This window comes from Dermacentor silvarum, chromosome 6 (genome assembly GCF_013339745.2).
Source record: "Dermacentor silvarum isolate Dsil-2018 chromosome 6, BIME_Dsil_1.4, whole genome shotgun sequence".
In the NCBI taxonomy this organism is placed as follows: domain Eukaryota; kingdom Metazoa; phylum Arthropoda; class Arachnida; order Ixodida; family Ixodidae; genus Dermacentor; species Dermacentor silvarum.
Genome location: NC_051159.1, coordinates 164,861,467 through 164,880,096, shown reverse-complemented (window position 1 = coordinate 164,880,096; position 18,630 = coordinate 164,861,467). Strand labels below are relative to the sequence as shown.

Here is an 18,630-nt window from a genome sequence, read left to right as displayed (position 1 = left end):
TTGGCTGCTCTACATGAAATTGGGCAAGTGTGTTCCATTCCGCGATTAGTGCTTGAGGAAAAAAATAAAAGCCTATTGCTATTACAAAAAAAAAAAAAAAACTGTTTGTACCACTGCTGCTGCTGCTGCTGTTTGGCACACCGCATGCGTCGGGGAGGATGGTTCAGAGTGTGTGCATACATGACAGGAGCGGGGCTGAAATGAAAGGCTATGCGAGAAACTCGTTTCGACCTATGCACCGCGTCGAATTTTCACAATACCCTCTGGAGGTCTCTGGGTATAGCCACATTAGCCTTTTGACAGCTGTAGTTATCCGTGACCCCACCACAAAAGCACTGCAGAAATTGCAGTGCTTACCTTTCTACTAATGTGCAAGTCCAGAGGGAAGCTATTGTGGTGTATAGGTCGCATTCTTGTTTCTAAATTTTTTGTCGGTGCTTCTTATAGAACGGTGCAACTTATATACGTTTTTTCCTTTTTTTCCTCTTAAGAACTGCCGTCAAAATCGGATTAGATGCTATGGTCACGCGAAGCACGCTATGGAGGTACCGAGTTCGTCTCGCTGATCGAGTTGCTGAGCGCCATGCGGGAAGGATAGAGCAGCAACGCAAGCAGCGGCAGGCTGACCACCGGTCACACGTCAGGCTGACCAACGGTCACACGTCAAATAAACATTTCTGTGCCCGCCAAGGTAGCTTTGCGCAGCAGCCGCATTTCGACGGGGACGAAATAAAGAACACTCTGCGGTGTCAAAATTAATCTGGAGTCTGCCATTAGGGTGTGCCTCACAATCCGATTGTGGTATTAGCACGTACAGCCCTATAATTCAATTAAAGTTTAATACTACTTCTGCCACGATGCAATGTGCCATGTGAAGCAATGAATATGCTCAACCCTCTCAGAGGTTATGGAGTATGGCGCACAACGCTTCAAGCAAACACTTCCCCTTGTGTGTTCTGTGTACTATGCAGACAAACAGCAGTGGGGCACGCAAGATAACGTTGAACATCAACTCACCACTCTCGTGTTGGAGTAAACGTTGAAGAAATTAAATATTCACCGTCAACATCACCGCTGATTATCGCCAATCAAAGCAAACAGCACAGAAAGCTTTGCTTACATCCATTCCCACAGTGCGTGGAATCTGCATTTTTTCCCTTTATGTTAACAAAAGCTACAGCATTTGTTTTGTAGTGACCATTCAGCAATTGATAAAGAAACTTCAAGCAATGCATCTTTTCTCTGCCGAGCAGTGTAGCTAGTCCTGCGCAATGCAGAAGCTCAGTAGGTGAATGTTAAAGATGGATATTACTACCTGGCGCTGAACACTCTGAAGAGCAGAAATGCTTGCATTTGTGAACGGAAACCACACTATGTTCGCATATTTCAGAATTGGTCCGATAAACGTGACACATGACAAATACTTAGTTTCTCGAGTTTAATTTCGGAGTAAACGTTTAGTTTAAAGAAAAATAACTTATTCATTGCATTTTTTGACATATGCTGCACTTTTGCTGTCCAGCTAAGGTCAGATGTTACTGAAATGCCTAAGTATTTGTAATGAGTCACCGCTTGAAGGGTTATGCCGTTAAATGAGTGTGGAACTGAAAGTTTACATTTCTTCTTTGTTATGTGGTCACTGTGACCGTTTTTTCAGTATTAGCTAGCATCTGCCTGTCTCAACACCACTGGGTGTTGCTGAGGGCCACTTGATCGTTCCGGTCTTTAATTTCACTGTAGAGCATGCAATCATCTGAGAATAACCAAATTTTAACATCAACTGTTTCTACAATATCGCCTATAAATAGCCAATACACACGAAAATACAGTATACCTAAATATATATGGAAATTTGCGCTTCACCGAAAACTCTGCAGACACCGACACCGAATTTTCTGCGACACGGGGCCCTTAACGCTATCGCATTAATACACTTTCACCTCAACCTATTCCCCAAATCTGCCAAGTAAAAGGAACCACTAACATAGACACTACTACGGTGAAATCACTGTAATTCTAAATCGTCTAATTCAAATTGACAGATAATTAGAACTGCTCTGTTGGTTCCGGCAAAGTTATATGTACTTGATTACAGAAAAACACCTGCAAATTAGAACTCCAACATCCCTGCAACGGTTATCTCAAACAAAATTTCTCACTCCCACCCATCACATTTCTTACAAACCCGAGCCAAAAGCAAAGGTTTGTTGCGTCACAAGCTACCGTGATGTGGTGTGCCATAAGAATAACAAGATGCGTGGGAAGCCGAGACCGAATCGGAGCAAGCAGAGCGACAAGCGCCCTCCTTTCCCATTCGGCTTAAAAGAAGCAGGAGCGAGCCCTCAGCACATGCTTCATCATTTTACAGTGCTCCCCTCATCGCACGCTGATGGAAGAAAGATATGATTTTGTCAATGCGAGCTTGGTGACGGTGGTTTAAGTTTTGCACACTGTACCACACAATTGATCGGGCACTATATTTAAAAAGGCTCTCCCCTTAGCTAGAACTCCGTTTTATTCGAATAAATTTACGGCCCCCTTGGAGTCCGAATTGAGATCTTACTGTATTCAGCAATGACCTTCCACGATCCCCACGTTCTAATTCTGTAACTACGTACCTTCAGCGTGTACGCAAAGAGACTGGAGTAGGGGGCTCTCCTCAAGTATCTCATTGCAGGAATCGCTGAACAGCATTACTGACCCCCAGTGACTACTTCAGCCTATTGTAAATTACTACTACAGTAGAACCCCGCTGTTACGTTCCCGGGTGCTGCGTTTTCCCAGCTGTTACGTCGTTCTTGGCCAGTCCCGGCACAGCTCCCATAGAACCCAATGCATTGGTAACCCCGCTGTTATGTCGCAACTGTGGGACCGTTCCTGCATCATATGTTGCGAACTACCATCTGCACCGGCCCGAGCAGCCATTTTGACTTTTCATGTCGCTTGGCTTGGTTGCTTAACGATGGCATTAGCTGCCCAAAGTGCCGGGGGCGACACTTCTGACGTATTTTCGGTTTCTGCCAGCAAAAGTATGGCCCTTGAGATCTGTATATGCTATCTAAAGATGGTGTCTATGACGCGTTGCGGCACTAAAATTGGTTTTGGCTCACAGATGTTCCATATAAAGTAAGTCCAAGGGCGATAACGCCATCGCCGCGCGCCGTATGCTATATGTGCGAGTGAAAGCGTGCGAGGGGAGCCGACGACCGCGTCTAAATCTCGCGCGCGCGCGAAAGAAAAAGCAGGGAGGAAGCGCGCCTTCTTCCGTTGCGCTCGAGGCACCGGCGAGGGAGTGAGGGGGGAAGGATAGCGGGAGCGTTGTGCTCTGGAATCAACTGCATACTGCGCGGCGGTGCCGTATCTTGAAAACGATCTTCGTTGGGGGCAGAGTCTACGCAGTGTAGGTGCATCGGCGGCTCGTAGCTTTGTGCGTGCTGTGTGTTCTCGGCGCTCAGTTTGCGTTGAAGCGATAGACAACAACATGAAGGGCACTTCGCTCGCTTCTGCAGCGGTGCTTAAATTCCTCACGCCAGCGTTTGACAGCACGTGTCCGCGCTCATCGAGTGTGATGTGTTCATGTTTGCCTATGGGTGCTGACACCATGCTTGTTAATATAGTTAATAAGCGAATGTTTACGAGTTTATACGGACGATAAAACTACTATTCTTACTTTGTATAGCTGTCTACTATAATTTGCTATCGCAATCGATACTTCGGCTGTCAGGCGAAACTACGACTTTTTTTCACACGTAATAATTAAAATAATATTGTGTGCAGTTGAACACCCCCTACCCCCCATTTCTCAATTTTTCCTATTTCCCGGCTCTTACGTTTTTTTTTTCGTTCCCGTGAAAAACGTGCGGGGTTCTACTGTACTTAATGGATACTACAAGCCTACTGCCCTATACTTAATGGAGATTAGAACAAAGTTGCAGTTAAAGAATATTTGTGAATATGGAAGGAAGAAGAAACTGGCATTTTCATTCATGGTCCTCCATGAGAATGTGTTTCTACTACAATGTGTGAAGAAATGCTACAAAACTTGCACATGTTTTTGACAAGAGCTGATGAGAAAAACAGAAAGCAGTTCAGAACGTGAGAGGCAGAGCAGTGAAGTAGAGAGGATATGTTCGAAGTGAGCTGGACAACTCACCATATCACAATACGGAAGTTAAGAGGAAGTCGGCTTGCCTCCTTTCCTCTTCTTCTTTGCATGAGCCCCGCCGCGGCAGAGGGCATGTGGCTGAAAATGTTTTGGGCCACTCTTCACAATTAGACTGCAGCGGTAACGAATGCCTCTACAGCAATTGCACGCAGCTCTAAGGTAAGTCGTCTATCGAGCAGCCGACTTGGAAAGCTCATCACTAGTTTCTATTTCAATGAGAGCTGCTACATTTGCCCACTTGCACACATGCCATCCTTGCATAATAAGCACGGGTTAACTATAAAGTCCTGTTATGTGTAATACTCTAAATTCTACAACCAAGTTATGCCCATCCAATGTGCTCAGATGCACAAAGACTGCACAATGCTTCGCATACAGCTTTGAACAACAACTTGCACAGCAGTTTGCGTCTCAAAACACGAGTTAACTTGTCTTGCAAGCAGCGAAGTGCCAAGGCACCAGCATGTGTGCGACTATGATGGGTGTCACAATGTTCAGCTGCTTGCCAGCAAAGTCCTGATAGCAAGCCATCTTCCCACCGCACGCAGTGCCAACAATGAATTTCCACAGGAATTCTTCATGCAATATAATGGTGCATCGAAAAGGTACTTAAATAAAAGCCAGGCAGACCATGTGCAATGTGTCCAGCTTGGTGCCACAAGCACAATCTGAGTGCAACACATGCCTGAAGCACGAGTCCTAGAAGTGGTCAATTAGTGCAAGGAATTAAGCAGTCAAGTTTGTGGGACAATAATGAGAAATGTAATGCTTAGTCAGTTGCTGGTGCAAAGCCGCATACCCATGTCTTCTCTGCAATAAGTAACACTGATGAAGGGATAGCTGAAAAACTCCAGCGCTAACAACAGCATTTTTGCGACTCAACAAGAATGACAATAATAATAAACAGGAAAAAGCAAGTTAGCTCAGCTCCATGTAGAGAAAAATTGACACAAGTGCGACATGCAAAGCAGTTCCCTTTCTTGAGAAAGGAAGGGGAGGAGAGGGCTGTCTTACATCCACCTGCAGAGTATGAAACTTTCACATTCAAGAGCATACCAGAACAGCTAGCATAGCGGGCGGTAATGACCGTGCACTATATAGTGTTTTGCCACATGCCAGCCTGCTATCACATGCAGAGTAGTTTCATGATTGATTGGAAAAAGTGATAAATTTTCCCAGCAATGATCTTTCAACACCTTTAGAAAAAGTAGAACTGCTTTATGGCAAAGAATATCTTGGTGAAAACAAGCAAAGCGCACCAATGTACCCAAGTGTCAAATAAAGCTAGTTGGTTCATTGCTGGTGAGGAAACAGCACAAGGAACATGGACATAAAGAAAGAGGAAAGCAATTGTGTACTTTGGTTCTTTTTTCATGCCCATGCTTACTGCATTGTTTTCTGGCCTGAAACAATGACATCTGTATATAGTACAGCACACAAGTGGATCATGGATCATGGACCTTCCTAAAGGGACACTAAAGAGCTACACTAAAAGAATGGTAAAGTATTCTTTCAAAACCTCATTTCATTAACTTGGCAGAAAGAGACTGATTAGTACTGGAGACAATAAAGTTAAAACTCTCCGTTCTTGAATGTCATGCTGAAACCTTAGTGCTGATCTGTCAGTGTGACATTGCTGATTTTGAAGTATATTGTTTTATTGGATTGTTTTGGACAAGGAAATGGTCTTGAAACTTGCTAGGGTTGAGTTGTTGGTTGCTTTTGGAATGCAATGTAGTCCTTCTTTCCCGATAAGCGACTTCAGTCAAAAACCAATTTTTCGGACACCTTTGCGGCACCGCCACGTACCCCACAGAGTCAATGTATAAGAACATCTGAAATTTCGGACACTAAACCCCTTCCTTGCCCGATTTCTCTGAATCTTTGCCGTGACCGCAGGTCCAAAACAGCATTAATCAAAGCCACCACCAACACAATTTTTATTATCTGACAGCCTCGAACCAGCACTCTCATGTGCCGTTCCACTGGCAGCCATAGCCACCATCGCAAAAATGCTAGGCCTAGCTGTTTCAACATTTACTACCAAGCCTCCTGCCATTCAGCGCCGTGTTTTTCATTGAAAGATTTCATCACTGTCAGCAATGGTGCCAACTCCGCCTTTGACATCCTTGCCAATGGCTTCGAAGTGCAGAAAGCATGGTAAGGGTCAAACGTAGCATAATGCCAGTTTCCCAAAGTAAGCTTCGCCGCAATACAGTTATGTTACACGGTGAATAATGCACGATGTGTTGCAGTGAAGCATAGCAAAAGTGGAAATGGGCCACTGTCACGGGACACAATATGTATTCCTTAATAATACATGCACAAATGCAGCTTAACTTAGTATTTCGCTTTCATGTCCCTTTAGAAGTGCCTTTCCATAAAAAGTAAACTCATAAAAAGTAAACAAAAACAAAACAAGCATGCACAATAAAGGCTTAGTGATTGAACTACCGTGAGCATTCACAAGATAACTACAAAGCGAATTGCAGAGGCACAACTTTTTCATTGCACTAACTTTCTGGTTAAATGTTTAAACAAAATCTGCTAAGCTTAGCCTAAAGCAAAGTTTAAGAATTTTCCCATACTTAATCTAATTTAAGGGTATTCCATGCCTTGAAAGTGGGGGATTTAATTTAGAATCAACTTCCGTTAAGTTGACTTTGACGAGATCGACAAAATTGATTGAATTATCCAAAGGGTCGAATTCAACAATATGCAGAAAAATGAAAAAAATGCCAAAACAAACCATTGATTCATTTGGCAGTATTTGCCCAATTCTAACACGCATCGCATTAAACACGTGCCCACTTTCTATGTGTCCAAAGTAGAAAACTAACGTAGAAATGACATTAAAGCTCCTAAACAACAAAGAAATCTAACGTGCACCCCCGCCTTTTCTGCACCAAATATGGGTAAGGATCTAACAGTGTTGCACAACGGTGGCCGGTTTCTGAAGTCAGCTTCGCCGCCATACAGCCATGTTATGCAGGAAAGCATATGAACACTGCAACCACAGTTCTGCTTTTGTATTCGATTGCACCTCACTGGAAATTTTTGGCTCAACTTTCTCGGAAAAAAAAAAAAGTTGCTCATTAGAATTGGGTAAATAGCATGGTCAGACATTGTGAGCTACAGTTATTGCTCGAAAATCTTTCAAGGACAGGCCGAAAATAGGCGTTTTCGGTGGGAGTTGACGTGTATTCAAAATATTCACTCTCCCCTAAGCTCCACCGAGACAGATGCTGCCAATAAAGGGGTCGCTACTGGAGTCACCATAGGGGTCAGGCAGGTGTCTGCCGACTGGTCAAAATCGAATCATCCGATGATGGCCAATTGAAATAACAGAAATAACAAAAGTTAGGGCCCATAGAAATGCATGGGCGCCAGCAGGGTTCGGCAGAGATCGAATTGAACAAAAAATTTAATTAACCGGAGTCAAATTAACGGAAGTCAACTGTATTAGTAAAGAAAATGTGTCCTTTCGTGTACGGCACTGCTCATGGTCCTTGTTGCTACACTGAAAATTTACACCAAATGCTTAGCTACGGAAAGATGGAACGAAGCGTCTATACAGTGGAATCTTGTTGATACCATCTTCACAGGGACCGGAGATTGAAGTGTATCATCCGAAAATTTTATTATCCCAACAAATCGTATCATCAGGAAAAAAGAAAGAAACATATTATCCCGAAAAATGTATTGTATTACGCAGAATCGTATCAACAAGATTGCACTATACATGTGAACTACTGTCTATGCAGGCCAAGCAATTTATATCTAACTGCTTTGGAATGTAATTTTGAAGAACTAAAACCAAGCCATAACAAGAAAACACAGCATTTTTTATTCCAAGGAAAAAGTATTTTGCTTGTCTGTCTTTTCCACAGCTTGAGATCTTAAGTGAGAAGACAGTGATGGTGTAGCCATTATTCGCAATCTCTGTATGACAACTGTACGCTATGGACCATTGACCTTACGACTCAAGACGTGGCAGCAGAAAGGCAAAAAGAATGAGCTTGCTGGTGCTTGCGACCATCCAATTTCGAAGGGGATGTTTATATTACCTATCCATCTTTCAGGCCACTTAACAGCACTACCACATTATCTGGCTGGATCAGGCAGTGGTGCTGCTTTTCCCAAGTGTCTCCCTCCTACTCAATGCTTTGAGGCTCCTAGTCTTTTTTTACACCTTGCTCCCTTTCTGGGCACTGGCCAGTAAATGAGACAATCGACCTTTCCACTGTTTACATTCTGAACACCATGCATTCTGTGGACTACTACAAGAAGGTGCAAATGGCAGGCCCTGTACTCTTGCTAGTGTTCTTGAACAGGTGAATGTGCACACTTGGAAGAGTCCAATGCATATTATGGCAGTGCCCAGGATGTGTTTGTTGGAAAGGTCCAGGAAAGTATGATGCAAAACTGCACAGTCAAGATGATAATTCCTGCTTACTTGTTCAGAGGTATGCTGTTGCTGTTTACTGCCCATGTTAGCTGCCAGGGGCTGTTGGGGCTGTTGCTGCGCAGGTTTCTGATGCTGGCGATGCCCAGTGTCGTCAGAACTTTGCCCGCCGCCGTGGACCTGCATACAAATGTTGCAGCCTTGAGAAGGTGGCTTGAAACCACTGTTGTGTCTGAGTGGCAACAGCGTTTTTGCTGGTGAGCATAAAACAGTGGGTTCAGCTCCCCACCACGACAGTTGCATTCTGATGGAGGCAGAATGCGAAAATGCTCAGATCAAGTATGAAGCAACTAACCTGTCAAGCTGCTGATCTGCTCCTTCCTGCTTTTCAACTCCACCTCAAAAACCATGGCCTTCAATGGCCTGCCACATGTGATAGTGGCTAACACTTATTAAACTGAACCGATTTCGTTTGCAACAATGTTGTGGGAGACCAGGGAGATGTGCGCTATAGCAGCTATTAGTTCCTAAGCACCTAGCACCTATAAGTTCCTATTATAACGTTCCTTAAACACGTTCCGTGTCAGCACGTCACTCAACAGAGATTTGATGGGACTATCAAATTGTTGGCACTGCTAAAACATGTAAGCCCCAATTTCAGAAGTTGTCAGTTGCAAACAACTCTTTATCAGATAAAGGTTCAGGTGTGTTCCTAACATAGCTACATGGCTTTAACAGACTAACAGTATCCACAATGTGGTAGTAATAGCCACCCTCATTTTTTGGTGAGATCATCACCAGACAATTTTAATTCCACTACACATAAAGGCCTGTTCCAGAGATCATGACTCACTTCAGTCCTGCATTACTTGAACATGCCACATGACTGCAAATTTCGTAATCTCATCATTTCATCTAATTCTTGGCTGCTGTCAATGCCCTTCTGTTGCTGCTGTCGTATGTATTGCATGCATTACCTGCCCAAACCTTCTAATTCACAACCGGAATATTGTCTACCCATGCTTAATCTCTAATTCATGCCACCAATATTTTAACGCGATAGCGTTAAGGGCGTGTCGCATATAATACGGCGTCGGTGTTGGCGTAAGCGCCGGCGTCGTTAGCAGAAATAGTCATGCCGAATCACACCATCCCGAATCCCCCTGACCGGGCAGGCCCTTCGTGTGGCACAAGGCGATAGTGAACAAAAATTTTATTTCTCAAAGTAAAATCCGTCAGAAAAATTTTGAAGTATGACTTAACCACAACCTACAGATGTGATAATGTCGGCTTGTAATTTGAATATACGAGAAAAAAGCCTGATAAGCAGCCAGGGATCTTTGAACGCTGTCGCGTTCCACTCTCAGTGATGTTACTGCCAACTTCTGATTTGGAGCAATTTTTGGAGCATCAGAAATTTCATTTTGGAGCACTTTGGAGCAGGCAATTTGGCTTTTGGGAGCAGCTGATTTTTCACATACTGAAGTGTTTCAAAAAAGCGAGTTGCAACTTACATTCAAAGACCTGAATAATTCGTACATTCTTACGAAAAGCTTGGTAAACATTTCCATCCATTGCAGATATCGTGGAGAAAAAAAATGCTCTTCTGTGCATACGACAAACACACACAAATTGATATCATTTCATATATTACTAGCTTTCCCAGATGTCATTCGGTATATCCAGAAACAGAAATGATGGACACATTAGAGTGTTTTAGTTGAGCGTCTTTACGGTCCGCTCCGCTCCGAGCTGCCCCGCTAAGCCACAGCGGAGCGGCGGGCGATTTTCACGTTTTAGTTATGCGTGTAGCGTAGCGGAGCGGACCTTTCATTGTTGCAGCGCCCTCTGGCCAAATTCAGCGTAGTGAAACAAAATAAAAAACCCTTTTTTTCACTTTTACAAAGTAAGGCGAATATATATATAAATTATTTGTTCATGTAGTATCATACAGGTGCTTGTAATGCGCTGCCGGTCCATTTTATTCGAGTTGGAAAGGAAGCGTCGACTTAGTGAACACCACGTGATAGCCAGCGAGGTTGCATTTCGAATCCAATCCAATCCTTTCTAACTCCAATGCGCTGGCGACGTTTTTGTTAGCTGTGCTGGTCACTTTATTTTCTTAAACAACCAGTTGGAGGTGTATTACACAAGTTATTCGCGCTCGCGCGACTAGTACCTCGATGCAAGGTGCTTCGATGTACGCGCGAGAGAGGGCGCGTGCATCGACCACACTCGCTAGCGGAAGACGGCAGCAACGCTCCGCGCTCCGCTTAGGCAGCTTGTAAGCGGACCGTGTTTCTCGCTCCGCTAGCCCGCTTACGGCTAAGCGGAGGACGCATGCGCATTCGTGCTTCCGCTCCGCTCAGCGGCTAAGCGGAGCGTAAAACGCTAAACTAAAACTGTCTATTGGCGGCATGCAGTTATTATAATCACATGTCATGCTGCGCTTCAAACAAGCTACAGTAGAACCCCGCTGTTACGTTCCCGGGTGCTGCGTTTTCCCGGCTGTTACATCGTTTTCGGCCGGTCATGGCATAGCTCCCATAGGACCCAATGCATTGGTAACCCCGCTGTTGCGTCATTACTGTGGGACCGTTCCTGCATCATGCGCTGCGAACTGCCACCCCGCACCAGCCCGAGCGGCCATTTTGACTTTTCATGTCACTTGGCTTGGTGGCTTGACGATGGGATTGGCCGCCCAAAGTGCTGGGGGCGACACCTATGACGTATTTTCGGTTTACGCCAACAAAAGCATGGCCTTTGAGATCCATATTCGCTATCTAAAGATGGTGTCAATGACGCGTCGGGGCCCTAAAATTGGTTATCGCGCATAGATGTTCTGTATACAGTCCAAGGGCGATAACACCGCCGCGCGCCGTATGCTGTATGTGCAAGTGAAAGCGTGTGAGGGGAGCCGACGACTGCAGCCAAATCTCGCGTGGGCAAGCAAAGCGGGGAGGAAGCGTAGAAGAGGAATTCTAGAAAGAGGAAACGGGCCTTCCGTTGTGCTCGAGGCACCGGCGAGGGAGGGATAGCAGGCGGCGTTGTACTCTGGCAACAACTGAGTAGTGCATGCAGTCGCACGAGCCGTATCTTGAAAGCGATCTGCATTGGGGGCAGAGTCTAGGCAGTGTAGGTGCGTCAGTGGCTCGTAGCTTTGTGCGTACTGTGTGTTCTCGGCGCTCAGTTTGCGTTGAAGCGATAAACAGTAGTCTCTAATAATCTTGCCTTTGTAGAAAATTCAGGCAAGCAGCATTTTTTCCAAAGCTTGTTCGTTTCTACTAATCTTATCTTCCTAGAAAATTCAGGCCAGCAATGTTTGCTACATTGTTTTTTTTTTCTTTTCTTTTTTACAGAATATGACAAATCAGTTTTGTAGAAGCCCACAAGGTGACGGAAGGTTCATCAAAAGGAGAAATTATCACCTACGTGACTGCAGCACGAAGCAACAAAGGAAACCCATAGGGAGAATCCCGCATTGATTTTCTTTGCAGTTTCATACTAAAGTCGGGTGGACGACAATTTTTCCCATATGGGTTTCTTTGTAGCTTTGTGCTACAGTTGGGTGGATGACAATTTTTCCCTTACACAGATATGAAGGTAGTGTCACCCTATCTACACTATGTCACACTCTGTGCAGCTTGTCGATAAGTAAACCAGTCAGGACATGGGCCTCTACCTGAGAAACCAACGATAAGCAAATTTCAGACTCAGGTTTCAGCACTCTCTTGACCAGCATGCAGTCTCCCTCTATAGAGATGTGACAAAGCTTTAAAAAAAAAAAAAATCCTGGGGTTTTACGTGCCAAAACCAGGATCTGATTATGAGACACGCCGTAGTGGGAGATTCCGGAATAATTTGGACCACCTGGGGATCTTAACATGCACCTAAATATAAGCACACGAATGTTTTCACATTTCACCCTATCGAAATGCGGCCACCGTGGCCGGGATTCGATCCCGTGACCTTGTGCTTAGCAGCCCAACCCCATAGCCACTACGCAACCACGGCAGCTGACCAAGCTTTGATGATTGGCTTACCTGTTCAGTGGGCTGCTGCTTTTTGCTTGCATTAGCAGCTGCTGAAAGTTGATGTGGATGTTGATGTTGCTGCATATTTTTCTGGTGTAGGCGATGACCCACATCGCCCGAACTTTGTCCCCCACCGTGGGCCTGCATGCATGGTTTCGAACTCTAAGAAGGCACTCATAGATGTTAATGTGGATGGCCTGCTCACCTGCTCGTTGGGGTGCTGCCTCTTGCCAACATGTGCAGCTGGCATCTGTTGGTGATGCTGCTGTACATTTTTCTGATGCAAGCCAGCATTGTGACCGGCACCGCGGACCTGCACAAGAGTGTCAAAGCTCTTAGAACCGGCAGTGCAAGCTGAATGGACACAAGCTGAAAAGGATGTTTAAACACGGCCGCAGCTCTGCTTCACAGCTGTGAGGTCTCCCTTCTCTCTCTGTCTCTCTTGTGTTTCCCCGCATTCGCTGTATGCTTGCGAGAACTGTTCTGCCAAATACAATGAAGGGCAGGACATGATCAAATGCACATAATTATGATAGGCATCATAATCTAACATATCAAGTGTGTTTCCCCTGTTACAATCATGTACTGTACATAGAGGATTAATTCTGAATACAAATGAACTACTACGTGTGCCTCTAGGTAAGAGGCCAGTTACAATTAGAGTCCATTCTAAACTGTCACTGCTTGCGTGCAGCACGTGCCTAGATTATAATGAAAGAAGTGACACTTGACTGCTGCATCATGACATGACCTCACAGCATGCAGCAAGGATAAAGAACAAAAAAAAAAAGAAAGAAAAAACTAATCAGTTCTGGCAGAAAATTACTTTGAATCAACAGGTGGACAGGGAAATGGCTTTCCACCTGCTGCCTTGACGACACATAAGAACAAGCTCTGCGTAATGGTTTATACTGGTTACCCACTCACAATTAGGTCACTTTATGTGATTGAAAATTAACAAGTTGTGCAAGACTAGTACCATGGTGGAAAAAAATGTAGACCATGCTTAAAAGGAACACTAGACGTCTAATCACTTTACTGTAACTTAATATTTGCCTTTGACATCCCTAACCCCTTAAAGGGTCCCTGAAACGGTTCGGAGAAATTTTGTAGACACGTAGGGTACAGCTACAGTAAAACATTTGCGTCACAATTTAAGTGAAGAGTCTCATTTAAGAGAGCTACGGACGATTACAAGTTACCCTCCTCCCTAGCCATGCATTTCCTCCTCAACTCGTTCGCCGAGTGATCGGGGCTAAGCTCCGCCTTCGCTGGCTTCGCATGCGACATCATGTTTTAACTCAAGTGTCACTTTCGTTTTCAGTAACAAGTTCGCACATTAGAATGTTCGATAATTTGCATTCGTTATACCCTGCTAAGGCTTCTTTGCACCCCGTCATGGTATAAACAGGAGATTACAGTCAACAACCGATTTTCTGGATGCCCGACATTTCGGACATGCCTGATATTTCCAACGCCTTTGCGTCACCGCCATGTACCCCATAGGGTCAATGTATAAGAACGTGAGTGAGTGAAACAACTTTAATCGGTCCACAACAGACGCGAGTAAACTTAACGTCACCTGGCTAGGCCCACTCGGGGACCTAGTCAGGTTTGACCTAGGGGTCAAACCTGACAACCCTCTCGCGGGCCCCTCTGAACAGCTAGGATTTGAGAGGTCTGATCCTGGGCCTTAATAAGCTTCATCATTTCCTCTTGGGTGAAAGGGGGACCGGCAGGGCACAGCCCCACAGGACATGCTCGAAGTCCGCATAACCACCACACAGGGGACAGCGAGGAGTGCGGCAGAGGCAGGAGTCTTCTTGATAGATAATTGTGCTTACAGGTCTCGTTGTACGAGCAGAGAGGCTCGGGTCGCCCAATAGAGGACGCGTTACCCGGCGCACGGTCAGTCAAACCTCGTACAGCCGAGTGTGCCTCCTCGTTGGGGTTGAGCGAGACACCCTCATTGGTTCCAAGGTGCGCAGGGAACCAGGCCAATGAGTGATGTTGGAGGTCTTTAACATTTTGGATGATACGTAGGGCCTGGGGAGCCACCATTCCCATCTGAAAGGCCCTGATAGCGGTCTTCGAGTCTGAGTAAATCGTGTCATGTACACCGTCCCGTATAAGAACGTCTGAAATTTCAGACGCATGAGACCGTCTCCGTCCCATTTTCCGGACTTTTTGCATGTCTGCAAGTCCGAAACGGCATTTACTGAAGCCACTATGAGCCCGCGTGCACCTGTCACTGCACTGCATGAGTATGGCTTGCCCGCATCAAGCCCATCGCAGCCTGGGCAATGTGAATAATAGTCAAACTTCTTTTTTGTGTCAACTGATGCGATGAGAAATAAAGTGTTCACAAAACGATGCATTTTGCGATCGTTGAAACATAAGCTATGGCGTCAAAGTAAAGCGGGTTAGGCCTAGTGACACCCTCAGCACCTGTTTGGTACCGAGCAGACAGCGGTGTGCGGTGGTGAGCTGTTGTGTGATCATTCTGAAAGCTCTTCATTAGCCAGTGGTGTGTCGCGCGGTACGCCATTGCGGGTAGCTTGTTGCTAGTTTATTCGTTTGAAGAAGCATATTCTTGCGCTTTCCGCAAGTGGCTGAAAAAAGTTGCATGCAGTGAACTGCCACGCATAGCCAAGAGCACTGTACTATATGGATAATCAACACAAAATTTGCCCAAATTTCTGTCTGTTGTAGGCAATAGTCCAATAAAAGCATCCATATAACTGGAATTACGGCCAATATGCACAGCAAAATGCAAGACAGGCAGAAAAAATGAGCAACAGACAACACTGTCATGTTCACTGGTGCCATTTGTCATGCATTGAAGAAGGAGCAGGCGCATCGCGAAGGGGGGTCATGGGCAATCTTTGCCAAAAACTCTGCTTCTTCTGAACACACTAAAATATGATGCAAAGTATTTCTGAAATAGTCTGTTTTAACTTCAAATGCATTTTTTGACTTCAATAAAAAAGTGGTTCAGGGCACCTTTAAGGTGACATGTTCACAGAGCATGCGAGACAATTACTACTGGGCAGAAAGAACAGTGCCCTGTCAGCTATCAGGCATCTCGCAATGCTGGTGTGGTGAGGAGTGCCACCAGCAGCATTGCAGGCATCCAATCTCAATGGTGAACGAGTTGAAACTGATGAAAATCCATCAGCCCAATAAAGCCCAATAAATTGGACAGCTTTAGGTAGATGTTTGCTGTTTGATCTGCTCAGGCCAGTGTATGTGCCATGGTGTGGTATGCATAGAGCTGATCAGCAGGAATGCTAGTAGGTATCTGCACAACACTCATGCCAGCAGAAAAAGGCAGAACGTTTCTCCTTTTCTACTGCACAGCTCATTGAGTATAATGTGACGGGGAGTCCATTTGACTAAGTCATTCTTGCAGCCAGCACTGCACATCACTCATATCTCTGAAGGCTTCTAATCCTCTGCGCTCAGTCCGTGCATACGCTGTCTATACCATGGCGTATCTCCATGTTGACAGAACAGCGTCGACGATGGCAAAAATATGTTTCAAGTGTGCATATTAATTGCTATCGCAATAAAAAAATAAATCAAGAAAGGACCAGATGCATACTGGCATGACTGAATATTTCAAGAATTTCGGCCGATTTGCTGAAGTAACAAAATTAGGCTCCCGCAAAAAAAAAAAAAAAACAGTTGCAGATGTGCATTATGTCGTTCTGTTTCTCATACCACATTAGACATAGCAGATGGCATCCAACATTTCTGAATTTTTGTCCATCTGCAGTGCAAATGGGAGGCCTGCCATTGCAAGGGCAAGAGCACTCACCGGCCTCGGTGGCCGCGCTGGCTGAGGAACACACTGGAACGTCGAAGGTGCAGCATTGAAAATGCCCCCATCGGGTAGGGCCATGTGAGAAGGACCCAAGGGAGGCGGGGCCATGGGTGAGGTTATGGGAGAGTTCATGGGCGTGGTCATGGGAGGGGCCATGGGTGACAGAGGTGACTGCGCACCTCCCGGAGGAAATCGCGATGACCAAAGTGGGGGCGGCAGCAAAAGGGGCGCCCCATCAAGGGACGGCGCAGCCGAACGAACCGCTGCACACGTGCGCTGAAGCTCCACCATGCCCTGGGCCAGCAGGGGCATGTAGCGGCTGCACAGTGACAGCCACTGGTCGAATGTCACGGTGGGTTCCGCATTGGACGACGACGGAGGCGGAGCCGGGGGAGGTTGAACTAGGTGCAGCGGCGGAGGAGGAGGCACACTCCCTGAGGTGAGACGGCCTGCGTCTATGCTGCCCACAATGGTCATACCGTTGAGGAGGTTTGGAGGCACCGGTGGCAGTGAAGCCTCCATCTGTGGGCGGCGCTCGGCACCTCCTCCCCTACCGGGGCCCCCCCAGCCTCGGCGTGCAAAGCGTGATGCCCCTCGCCGACTGTTGCCACCTCCTCCTCTTCCTCGCGCCTCCTGCCGAGACTGCTCCAGGACCACACGCAGCTGCTCCTCTTCTATGCTGCTGCACAACAGTGAAACATTACAGGAGCCACCTCTAAATACGTAGTACCCACAACCAACAAATCTAATTTAATATTTTTCTTTAACGTCCTTGGAAAAGACTCACTGCTTGTTTTCAAGGTCCCATTTTTTTTCTTTTTTACTGCAACTAAAAGCTTACTCTACACAATGTCTAGCCCTACAGTGGCTTTTAAAAAATATTTCAGTGTGGGCCTCCCTTGTTAAGATAGTGCACTGGTAGTAGCAACAGCAAGAAAGTGAGACGGCAACTCCAAGTGAGAAACAAAAAACAAATGTGTCCACAGCAGTAGGAACACTGCAAAAAATTTGAGCAAAAAATTAGGTTGAACACGTTATACAGTCAAAACCACTTATAACAATCCCAGATATAACAATCTGTCACTTATAACGACACATTTCATGACATTTACAATTTTCGACCCTGCCTATAGAAACTACACCCAGATATAATATTTTCAAAAGCGCAGTACTGTTACAACGAACACTTCAAACCAGGTCACTGAAAAAGGAGGGAGCATGGCAGCACCCCCCTTGCTCCAGTCTGACCACAACAAAGATTCGACCCACTGAAATGAGCGAGCACCAAGCACATATTTCAGTAGTTGTGAGGAAATTCACTCGCTTTCAACCACGTTAGGGTAACTGTGCTTTCGAGGTATGTTTCCAACGTGTTTCAGAACGAAGCAGTACAGTGTACGGCACCGTGGCTTCCGATCTCGGAGGCCACGATGGCGGCACACTAGTGCAGAGTTCGCCGTGCACCAACTTGATGGCACCAAATGCAATCTAGGAAGCTACGGAGGCAGCACTCTCATTTTTGCGCAGTTCTTCATGCGCACCGTGTGCACTACGTTATGTACAGTATCTGGACAGTTTGGACCAATTTGAACCAACAGCAGCTGCCCCACAATGTTGCAATGAGTCAGTGGGTACAGTTCATTGACACTTCGTTTATGTTGTTGCTGACAATCATTCACGATAGAGTTCTACCTTTCGAACTTCACACTTTTTCGCCCGAAGCGACATAAAAAAATGTAACTTCATGACTCTCGGCATACGTATTGCCGATACTGCAGCCTTAACAGCAAGACATTTGCAAAATGCCGGCAGGCCTAATAGTCTCAACTTCCGGCCAACTAGAGCGCTTCGCTATCGTATGCAGAATGCAAAATTTCAGCAGATGTACTTGTAGTTTCGAAATGACACGTCGTCAAAACGGCCAGGTGCTGTTTCAAAGGAGCTACACCGCCGTATTTCGTTCTTTAGATTAAACGGAAACTTGCAGTTGTATGCGGAAAAGTGCCGAGAACAAAAATCCAAAAGTACTGAAAATCCAAATTCAGGATCGATGTGGTGTCGAATCAGAACTACCAGCTAGTGTTGTTAACTTTAGTGAGTTTTAAAGGGAGCCCACATATAACGAACTACTGATACTACAAACACTTTTTGCGGAACTATCAAGTTCGTTATAAACAGGCTCGACTGTAAAATAATTCTG

The 18,630-nt window shown here is 45.6% G+C and overlaps 1 protein-coding gene across 5 annotated transcripts in view; it reads right to left on the bottom strand.

Annotated features, from left to right (window-relative positions):
• Nucleotides 1–18,630, bottom strand: part of LOC119456335 (WAS/WASL-interacting protein family member 3) — a 53,914-nt gene that overhangs the window by 9,068 nt on the left and 26,216 nt on the right. For 2 of the 5 annotated variants that reach the window (XM_049669755.1, XM_049669757.1), the window contains exons 8-12: nt 16,425–17,112; nt 12,810–12,917; nt 12,614–12,766; nt 8,622–8,750; nt 4,154–4,243 (exon numbers count right to left, since the gene is read on the bottom strand). In XM_049669755.1, coding sequence (XP_049525712.1) covers nt 4,172–4,243; nt 8,622–8,750; nt 12,614–12,766; nt 12,810–12,917; nt 16,425–17,112 — 1,150 coding nt within the window. In that variant the 3' untranslated portion in view covers nt 4,154–4,171. The remainder of the gene's footprint in view (nt 1–4,153; nt 4,244–8,621; nt 8,751–12,613; nt 12,767–12,809; nt 12,918–16,424; nt 17,113–18,630) is intronic. The other 3 variants (XM_049669756.1, XM_037718043.2, XM_049669758.1) reach the window with 3 other exon arrangements.